Source organism: Apium graveolens, chromosome 5 (genome assembly GCF_009905375.1).
Source record: "Apium graveolens cultivar Ventura chromosome 5, ASM990537v1, whole genome shotgun sequence".
Classification (NCBI taxonomy): Eukaryota; Viridiplantae; Streptophyta; class Magnoliopsida; order Apiales; family Apiaceae; genus Apium; species Apium graveolens.
Genome location: NC_133651.1, coordinates 23,745,017 through 23,755,832, shown reverse-complemented (window position 1 = coordinate 23,755,832; position 10,816 = coordinate 23,745,017). Strand labels below are relative to the sequence as shown.

The following is a 10,816-nucleotide window of genomic DNA, read 5'->3' as shown; positions in this document are numbered from 1 at the left end:
TCAGCTTGCTTCTCAATTTTCTTGATGTGCTCAATTATAATGTTTGGAGTTTCATCTTTAGAGTACATGAACTCAACCCAAGTGTATCTTGAAAAATCATCAACCATGACAAGGGCATATTTGTTCCTTGAAATGGACAAGACATTTACTGGCCCAAACAAGTCCATGCGAATAAGTTGCAGAGGTACACTTATAGAATTCACGGATTTTGACTTGTGACTTGATCTTTTCATTTTTCCTTTCTGACAAGCTTCACAAACTTCCAGTTGAGCAAATTCCAGACTGAGCATGTCTCTCACAAGCTCCTTCTTGACTAAGGTGTTGATTGCTTTGAAATTCAAGTGAGATAGCTTCTTATGCCACAATTTGCTTTGCTCTTCTGATACCTTGGTGTAGAAACAACAGACTCCATCCTTATTTGTTGAGTCTAAGTCTGCAACAAACAAGCTTCCCTTTCTTACTCCTTTAAGAGCAATTTCACCAGTCTTTTTGCTAATAAAAGCACAATCTTCTTTGTTGAAAACAACTTGAAAACTTTTGTCTGCAAATTGACTAACACTTAGAAGATTTACTTCTAATCCAGCAACTAGTGCTACATCTTCAATAATAACATTTCCAGAAATAATCTTGCCATATCCCATTGTGAATCCTTTGCTGTTATCTCCAAAGGTCACCAAAGGGCCAACCATCTCCTCAAATTGTGATAGCAGGGCCTTATCACCTGTCATATGCCTGGAACATCCACTATCAATGATCTATATGACCTTCTTTCCTTTGCCCTGCACACAATGAGGATTAAGTGTGTTTAGCTACCCAAGCTGTGTTGAGCACTTTCTTCTTGTTAACTGATTTTGTAGAAGTAGAATGAGATATTTCAAATAAAATGCAATTCATAGACTGTTGAGCATTTTCCCTTTTAGATATAGAATCAACTTTTGATTCTATGAGATCAATTCTCAATTTGTGGCAACTCTTCATCACTTTCATGTTACAGGGAATGCAGTCAAACTTGTCACAGAATGAATAGGGATCATCAGCCTTAGCTTCATTGTACTTGCAGACTGCTTCAGGTGGATTGCTAACAATCTTTTTACAAAGGTGAGTTAGGTGATTCTTTGATCCACAATTCTCACACCTCTTTCTAGGAGCATCTGCAACATAAGCAAAATTATTGCTTTTGTTTATCCCAATCTTTCCATTTATATTCTTCTTTTTCTTTTTGACCTCTTCAGCTTTAATCTCCTTCACAGGCTCCTTAGTTTCTTGATTGGCTTTTAGTGTTTCAACAGAGATGGAAGACTGAGTTGTCTCATCATTTTTCTTTTCCTTGTCCTCATCAGCTATTTCCTGTTTGATGATCAACTCTTCTTCACTGAAGTTCACCTCACATGCCTTGAACAAAGGTGATTCAACTTTCTTCAAAATAATTGGAACATTCTCAATTTCAGTTGATTTTACTTTGTCACTGACAGACTTCTTTTTGTTGTTCAAACCCTCATAATCAAGACCAATGGCAATATTTGCACATGGCTTGTTCTTTTCATGATATTGGCCAATCAACTCAGAAGCATTTTTGAAGGATTTCAGCTTCACTTCATTCTTCTCCAGCCTTTCTCTCAATACTGCTTCAATTTTACTTGCACACTTTAATTTGTTCTTTAAGTAAGCATTTTCTTGCTTAGCAGCATCAAGTTCAACCAGCAACAATTCGGTCTCTTATTTTTCACTCTCAAGTTTTTCATTGATCTTTTTCAATCTTCTAACTTCCTCATTTGCAGCAACCATGCTTGTATGAATGTGGAACATTTCTGTGCTCATCTTTTCAACAGTTTCCTTATATTGACTCACATTTAAATCAGTTGTGGTAAGAGTTGGTACCTGTGATTTAAATGATGAAGAATCTCCTTGCTCCAAGGCCATGAGTGCATAGTTTCTAACTTCTTCATCTTCATCATTATCTGAATCATCCCAGCTTTTTCCCTCAGCAATATAAGTTTTCCCTTGTTGCTTCTTTAGAAGAGCATCATACTTTATTTCCAATTCAAGATAGGTTTTGTCTTTCTTTTCCTTCTTGGGTTTCCTACATTCTGTAGCAAAATGGCCCAACTCATCACAGTTAAAGCACCTTATGTTTGATCTATCAACAGATCCAGTTTTGTAGCCAGTTTTGCTATCAGGAGTGTACTTCCCTTTTCCTTTCCAGCTGCTGTCTTTGTTGAAAGACTGTCCTTTGCTCTTGAAAAATCTTGGTTTCTTCACTCTAATGTTAGAGAATTTTCTAGCCAAGTAAGTCATTGATTTGTCTAGCTCATCAAGAGTGTAGAACTCATCTTCTTCATCCAATTCCAGTATGACTTGCTCTTTAGTGTCATTAACTCTTTTCTCACTTGTAGAAATTTCTGGAGTTTGGGATCTTTGCTCATCATTAGAGGTCTGGCCATCATTCACAATCAGTGCACTTGAGCCATCCATTACATATCCTTGACCAGCCCTTAATGATTTCTTTTGAATCATTTCAAGTTCATAAGTTTTCAGAACCCCATAGAGCACTTCCAGTGTGATTCTACTCAAATCCATTCCTTCTCTGATTGTAGAGATCTTTTGTTCCAAATGATCAGGGAGAGTAAGCAAGAACTTCAAATTCACTTCTTCAACATCATAAAATTTATCATGAAGCTGCAACTCATTTATCAGCTTATTAAACCTTTCAAACACATCAGTAATACCTTCTTTTGGTTTAGCCATAAAACCCTCATACTGAGAAATCAATATCCTTCTTTGATTTGACCTAACCTCTTCAGTTCCTTCACAGTGTATCTCAATCTTTTCCCAGATCTGTTTAGCAGTGTCACAGTTGACAATGTTATTATACATTATATTATCAATTGACTCAATTAGTATCAGTTGCAAAGCACTGTCTAGGGAAACTTTCTCTATTTCAGTTTCAGTATACCCAGAGGCATCCTTGGGAGCATAATGAGCTGGAATAACCATGTCTCCATCTATGGTTTCCTCAACTCTAACCATAGGAGTGAAGGGCCCATTCTTGAGGATTTGAATGTAAAGGTGATTGGCCATTCTTATAAACAGCAACATTTTCTTTTTCCATAAAGTGTAGTTGGCCTTATCAAAGGGAGGAATCTTGATACTACTGATTTTCTGTGTATTCATTTTTCCAAGATCTAATCTGTTTACTTTTAGATTTTGCTCTGATACCACTTGTTAGATATGAATACAACACAGAGGGGGGGGGGTGAATGTGTTTTGACTTAAATGTTTACTTTTTGATCGACTTTGGGTTTAGCAGTTGGTTGTTATCAATGATTTTGTAGAATAGATGTTAAACATAAATAACAATGCAAATATGTAAAACAAAGATCTTCAAAATTCACTTAAGTTTATATTAAAAATCAAGCAGTGTTTTGCTACAAAATCTCTAAGTTTTTGGTTTAGAACTTAGCTTCTTTATTGAGAGAGAATACAATTTCTAATCTTTTCAGTCCTTTCTTAAACAAAGGATCTCAGTTAACTTTATATGATAGTTAACTTTGGTTTACACAGTGAACAATAAGAAGTGCTAATCACTTTTCTTACCTGTCACTAATCACTTCTATTTAAGGGAAAAGTGAGATTTCCATATCTAGATTAGCATATCTCCATCCACTGTGTATTGGTTGATCCTCCTTTGTCAGTTAATCTTCACCATTAATCTTGCACATCTCTCAAGCTGCTTTTTGTAGACTTGTCAATCCAGCTGTGTGAATTGTTTGTTGATTTGCAACCTTGGATATTGAACTGTTCTGCAATTCTGTACTTAGAGAAATTTCTTCACTTCGAGATCTCCAATTAAGCTGTAGAGAACTCGACATCTCGATAGGCATGTTGGCTTATCGATATCTCTGAAACTTCATTGTTGACTTGACTTATCGACAACTCTGAGTTCTCTAGTGAATTTTGGTTTATCGATAACTCAGAGTTCTCTAATGGACTTTGGCTTATCGATAACTCAAAGTTCTCTAATGAATGTATACTTGTCGATATCTCTGAGTTCTCGAATGGGTATCTGACTTATCGATATCTCCAATAGCATTTCCTGAGTTCTCGATAGGTCTTTCTGAGTTCTCGAATGACTTCTCTATAACACTAATTCTGTGACTTGTAGAGATCTTGACTTAGAATGTTTTTCACCAAACAGAATTATTCAACTCCAAGCTTCTTCATAATTCTTCTGAGGCATGACCTTCTTGATATTCTTCCAGATAGAATTCTTAGGCTTGACACTGTTTAGGGAAAAATGCTCCAGTCTGCTCCATTTACATTTTACAGACATTAAGTGTTACAAGTATAAATTACAGATTAAGGTTACAATACAACTAATCTTAGGGTTGTCAATATGACTTAGTCTTGTTATGATATAGGCATTTCTTGCACAACACCTACGACGCTCCATAACTGGTTATTTCACAATGCTTGGGTCTAGTCCCATATCTTAGAAATCAAAGAAATAACCGATAATTGCTTGTTCTTTCGCAGAAGCTGAATATGGAGCACTTGCAAAATACACCTTGAAATTCAATAGTTGCATTACCTGCTTCGCAATTTAGGTTGTCCACAACCAGATCATGTTAAAATTTATTGTGACAGAAAAGCAGCGACCCACATCGCTGAAAATCCTGTTTTTCACGAACGCATGAAACATATTAAGTTAGATTGTTACTTTGTTCGTGAAAAGTTATAATCTGGCTTAATTTCCCTAACATATATCTCGTCATCCGATCAACTAGCCAATATATTTAGCCTTTAGGAGCTGATCAGTTGCATCGCTTAGCTTCCAAGTTGGGGGGTTTGTTCTGAAGTTCATCCTGCTCCAACTTGAGAAAGGTGATATCCGTACATTTTCCCAGAATATTTCAACATTTTTTGACAAAAGAGAAATCTAGTAAAGTATGAGTGATAATTTCAGGTTACACATTGGATATAGCACATTCATACTGACCTCTTATAAAAACTTTAATTTTCACTTTTCTCTTCCATAGATTCGTAAGTTTGAAGTGAAATGTCATGAATTTTTAAAATTTAAATTACTACATCTAATGTCGGCATGCAAAATTGATGCTTGGGTTGCATAAATGAAATTTCAGATATGGACAATAAATTATTATCATTTAAAATCGCTTAATTTCATCATAATTTCACTTCTTCAAGCATATAAAAACAACGCCGGTCTCAAGATCATAAATGTGAACACGAGGGCTTAGTCCAAGCGTGGCCTGCTTTGGAACTAGGGGTGTGCATTCGGTTCGGTTAACCGAAAACCGAACCAAATAACCGAAATAATTTCGGTTCGGTTAACCAAATTATAAAATTCGGTTCGGTTTTCGGTAGTAGAATTCCTAAAATTCGGTTTTTCGGTAATTCGGTTTTTAACCGTGGTTAACCGGAAAACCGAATATTTAACTGAATTACTATACAGTGTACAAAATATTAATATTTTAATATAGAATTATACACAAACATAATACTTATACATATATCAATTATCTGAAATATGAATCTCCGTCACTTCACTACTTCAGACTTCAGTCGTCAGTTCACTCTTCACTCTTCGGTTCTAAAATCATATCTCCGAATTATCTGATACATCTGTATGACTGTTTTCATAGTTTGGAATTGTGCTCTACTGTTTTGACATAGAAAGGTTTCCGGTAGGCTTTGGCCGCATAACTCCAAGTTAACTTAGCTAGTAAATCCAATATACAAATTTAACTTGAAATTGTGTAAATCCAATATCAAACTTTATTAATGTATTTTTTTTGTAATTACTGATTTTCTGAATATTTTTATCAAGTTCGGTTTTAAAATTCGGTTTCCGGTTATAACCGAAATATTAGTTCGGTTTCGGTTTAAAACCGAATACAATTCGGTTCGGTTTTCGGTAGCGGTTTTTCCACAATTTCGGTTTCGGTTAACCGGAAAAAAAATCGGTTTCGATTTCGGTTAACCGAATGCACACCCTAAATTCTATACAATGGAAGGTGTTAGAGCAGCTGGAACAGCCTTCTTAGGCCTTTGGGCTTTGGCTGCCAACGGGCTACCATTCTTAGTACTCCCTCCGTCCCAATATACGTTTCCTTTTTTGACTTTCGGTACTGTTCACGGTAAGCGATTGACTACTAATTTACGTCTAATCTATAATATCAAACATAGTTAAGAGTGATCTCGTTGGATTCGTATTTATCAGTACTTTAATATAGTGAAATTTTTATATTTAATACTAATACGAACTTAAAGATATTAACGATCAAAAGTGTGCATTGGCAAACGTGTCCAACACAAAGAGGAAACGTTTTTAGGGACGGAGGGAGTATGATTTTACTATTTACTACATATATCAATAATAAATAAATAAATTAAACCAGGGAGTAAAAAGTAAAAATAAAATAAGGTCAAGCGCGGACGCGCCGCAAAATTGCTTTTTGAATTTTTTGAAAACTCCTTAAACGGCAAACTCTCCACACACAGACACAAACACAAACACTTAGTGTGAAAGAGTGGACTGGCTACATTATTGCACAACCAGAGTACAAACAACAAGTGAGTTGATTAATAATGGGTACAAAAGAGAGTTGTAGAATGGAGCTCCGAACTGCAATCCGACATCTCAGTGATCGTTGTCTCTACTCTGCCTCCAAATGGTACCAATCTCATAAACCCTAATTTTAACATTTTGGGTTTTATTTTTATATTTGAAGGTTGAATTCATATGGGGTTTGCTTGCATTGCATTTATATATAATTTTTATTAATACCCATTTAGTAAAGTTTCAATCTTGACGTTGTTTTAGCAAATCTTGATATCGTTTGGGGGTTTTGCCTACATTGCTTTCATTTTCAATTTAAAGAACACCCATGTAGTAAAGATTCAATCTTGATGGTCTATTGAAATCAGTTAATTTTGCTTACATTGCATTAATATCATTTTTTGAGAACACACATGTATTAAAGATTCAATCTTGACGGTCTTGGAACAAATCTTGAAATCACTTAATTGTGCTAATATTGCTTTAATATTCATTTTTTATGAATACCTATTTAGTAAAGATGCAATCTTGATGTTATAAAGAATCTTAAAATATGTTTGAGTGTTTTTTGTTTATAGGGCAGCTGAACAGTTGATGGGGATTGAGATTGACCCATCAAAGTATACCCCATCTCACACTAGATTTCAGAGAGGAAGTTCTAGTATTCGTAGACGGTACCGGACTAATGAGTCCACTTCCACTCCTGCTGCTGGAATTTCGTATATTTGTACTCCGGTTCCGGATGAAGATAATGAGGAGATGGACACTGATTTTTATCTTTTGGCCAAATCTTATTTTGATTGTAGGGAGTATAGACGTGCTGCTCATGTGCTCCGTGACCAGACTGGAAAGAAGGCGTTTTTTTTGCGATGTTATGCTCTTTACTTGGTTTGTTTCTAGTCTCATGACTTTAAATATGTTGCTATGTGTCTGTAGATTTGACTGATTTATATCGTGAAAATTGAATAATGTCCTATTTTTGTATCTTTTTTCGTAATTCTTGTGGATGGATGATGTAGCAGTTTAAAAATTTCCTTTTATTTCTTTTTTACAAATATCTTTTATATAAGATTTGAATTATTATAGTCAGCTGAATATGAGATTTTGCCTGTCCACGATTTACCTTTAAAGGATAATTTCCATTGATACTCTGGTTATGTTCACCAATATTAATAAAGTCTATTTAGTGTTGGTTGCCAAGCCTAGTGAATAGATATGTCAACTGCAATACTTGCATTCTGCCTCTGGAGTGTATTCACTTTGTTGTTCCTATCCCTTACAATGCAAAGGCGTTCAAATTCCGTTTATGTGAAGGTTTATCATCTATACAGATATAGATATAAGATAGTAAAAAATGCACAATTTCCACAAATGCTGATGAGAAGAGTTTGTATATATTAAGTTCTATGTATCTTCAAAGTCGAGGCTTAAATTTCATTGTTTTGCTCACGTGTATGAATATTATTAAGGACGATTATTGTGATTGATCCTTGTCGTAGTTTTCATGGAATGTAAAAGAACTAGGGCAAAGTAGACTCTGTTGATTGTCTACAATAGGTTTTGAGAGAATATAATATTAGTTGCCACTTGCCAAAGCACTGAATGTAATTGGTACCTATTCCTATTTTTTTTTTTGGCATAGGCTGGAGAAAAGAGAAAAGAAGAAGAAATCATTGAGCTTGAAGGACCCCTAGGCAAAAGTGAAGCTTTGAACCAGGAACTCGTTTCACTTGAGAGGGAGTTGTCTGTGCTTCGGAAAAATGGTACAATTGATTCTTTCGGACTGTACCTGTATGGTCTTGTACTCAAAGAAAAAGGCAATGATAATCTTGCATGTACAGTACTTGTGGAGTCTGTAAATAGCTATCCTTGGAACTGGAATGCTTGGTCCGAGCTGCAGAGTTTGTGCACTACAGCTGATACATTGAACAGTCTTAATCTCAGTAACCATTGGATGAAAGACTTCTTTCTTGCCAGTGCATACCATGAACTCCGAATGCATAATGAATCCTTGGCAAAATACGAGTATTTGCAAGGAACGTTCAGCTCTAGCAACTACATTCATGCTCAAATTGCTAAAGCCCAGTACAATTTGAGGGAATTTGAACAAGTAGAAGTCATTTTTGAAGAACTTTTAAGGAATGATCCTTACCGAGTAGAAGATATGGATATGTATTCTAATGTGCTGTATGCAAAAGAGTGCTATTCAGCCCTAAGTTATCTTGCCCACAGAGTATTTATGACAGATAAGTACAGGCCTGAATCGTGTTGCATTATTGGTAATTACTACAGTTTGAAAGGGCAGCATGAGAAGTCGGTCATGTATTTCAGAAGAGCACTAAAATTGAATAAAAAATATTTATCAGCATGGACACTTATGGGGCATGAGTATGTTGAGATGAAAAACACTCCTGCAGCTATTGATGCGTATCGGCGAGCTGTAGATATCAATCCATGTGATTATCGAGCGTGGTACGGATTAGGACAGGCATATGAAATGATGGGGATGCCGTTCTATGCGCTTCACTATTTTAGAAAATCAGTATTTTTGCAGCCTAATGATTCTAGGTTGTGGATTGCCATGGCTCAGTGTTATGAAACAGAACAGCTTAATATGATTGAGGAGGCTATAAAGTGTTACAGGAGGGCAGCAAATTGCAATGACCGGGAAGCAATTGCTCTTCACCAGCTAGCAAAGTTGCACAAGGAGCTTGGGCGTTTCGAAGAGGCAGCATTCTACTACAGAGAGGATTTGGAAAGGATGGAAGATGAAGAAAGGGAAGGACCAAACACGGTAGAAGCTTTGTTGTTTCTTGGTCAGTATTGCAAAGATCAAAAGAGATTTGAAGAAGCATCAATGTATTGTAATCGTTTGCTCGACTATACAGGACCAGTAAGTTGCATCACCTTTCTTTTTTACAAACATTAGAGCTCCTTATATTAAAATATAAAAATTTTGGCGCTTAGTAGTTTAGGACAGGTAAGTAACTTTTTCTACATTCTTACTTGTACTCATTCCTTATTTAATATTTTATTATTAAAGGTACATTCTTTCAATTAAAGAGAGACAAAGATAATGATTCTCATATTTTATTTTAAAATTTTGGTTAGGGAATCCTTAAAAAGAGATGGATGTGCTTTTAGTGATTTAAGAAATCACTAGTAGATTGTTGGAGCACCTTTTTTGATCTCATTCCTTGTAACTTTATTTAAGAGCATGGATAGCTACTCTATTGGACTTGCTCTTAGTTTCTAGTACTACCTTTACTTGGCATCCCTGCATGTGCATTATGAAATCTTAAATTAATATAGTACTTGGACTCCTGTTGCAGGAGAAGGAACAAGCGAAGAGTTTACTGAGAGGAATAAGATTGGAACAATCTGGTTTGCCTGCAACAGATGTAGAGCAATTTCCTCAATAAGAATTATCTTACCTTGAAGCTGCTTATTCACACCCTGTCAGCTCATTGCAATGGAATTCAATGGAGAACTTTGATAGCTGATCAACCATCTCCACTTTTAAGTTGTTTGTTACCATTTTTGTCCCATTGTGACAACATTAAATTATATGTAAGAAAGATTCTTAGTTGAATTAGGCAATACAAGTTTCAGAACATTTTTTATGAGACAGTATGGGACTATGGGAGAATTCTCTCTATTAGGGAATGCCAGTACTTTGCTGGAAAGTTTTGCTAGAATAATTGTTAAGTAGATTGTAACCGGAACTAAGGAGTTTTAAGATATGTATCAGTATATTATATTATTTCATAGGAGGGAAGCTTAATCTTTCCTACTTGTTTTGATGCACTTATAATTTGGCATCTTGCTTCCCAATGCCCGGTATTTATATGTATAGATAGATAGCTGTGTAGAAGCTCCGTCTAGTTTCTGTACACAACTATAGTTTATTGTACGGTAGCGAAGTACTCGAGGGATTAGTCAAATTTTTTATGCTCTTGGCAATCAGATCATGTAGCAGTCACAGTACTACTGAATAGTTGCATCTAACTATCATTCCTGGCAGATAATTATAGTATTGTTATCTTCATGTTTACTTGCTTTGAGTCATTGACAAAATATATATCATGTTTCTCATGAAAGTTTAATGCCCCCCCCCCCCCCCTAAAAAAAAAACCGAAAAGTAACAGCTTGATGCAGAAGATGTGAAACCTTTGTGAATATGACTCGGTTCATGATCTCTTCATCAGAAGAAGATAGGTTATCTTTTTCTCTCTT

At 35.5% G+C, this 10,816-nt stretch overlaps 1 protein-coding gene across 1 annotated transcript; it reads left to right on the top strand.

The window, feature by feature from the left end:
- Nucleotides 1-6,469: 6,469 nt before the first annotated feature.
- LOC141723742 (anaphase-promoting complex subunit 8) lies at nucleotides 6,470-10,348 on the top strand. Its single transcript, XM_074525627.1, has 4 exons — nucleotides 6,470-6,695; nucleotides 7,159-7,468; nucleotides 8,223-9,473; nucleotides 9,913-10,348. The coding sequence occupies exons 1-4, from the start codon at nucleotides 6,610-6,612 to the stop codon at nucleotides 10,000-10,002; spliced, it is 1,737 nt and encodes a 578-aa protein (XP_074381728.1). The 5' UTR covers nucleotides 6,470-6,609; the 3' UTR covers nucleotides 10,003-10,348.
- The last annotated feature ends 468 nt before the right edge of the window (nucleotides 10,349-10,816 follow it).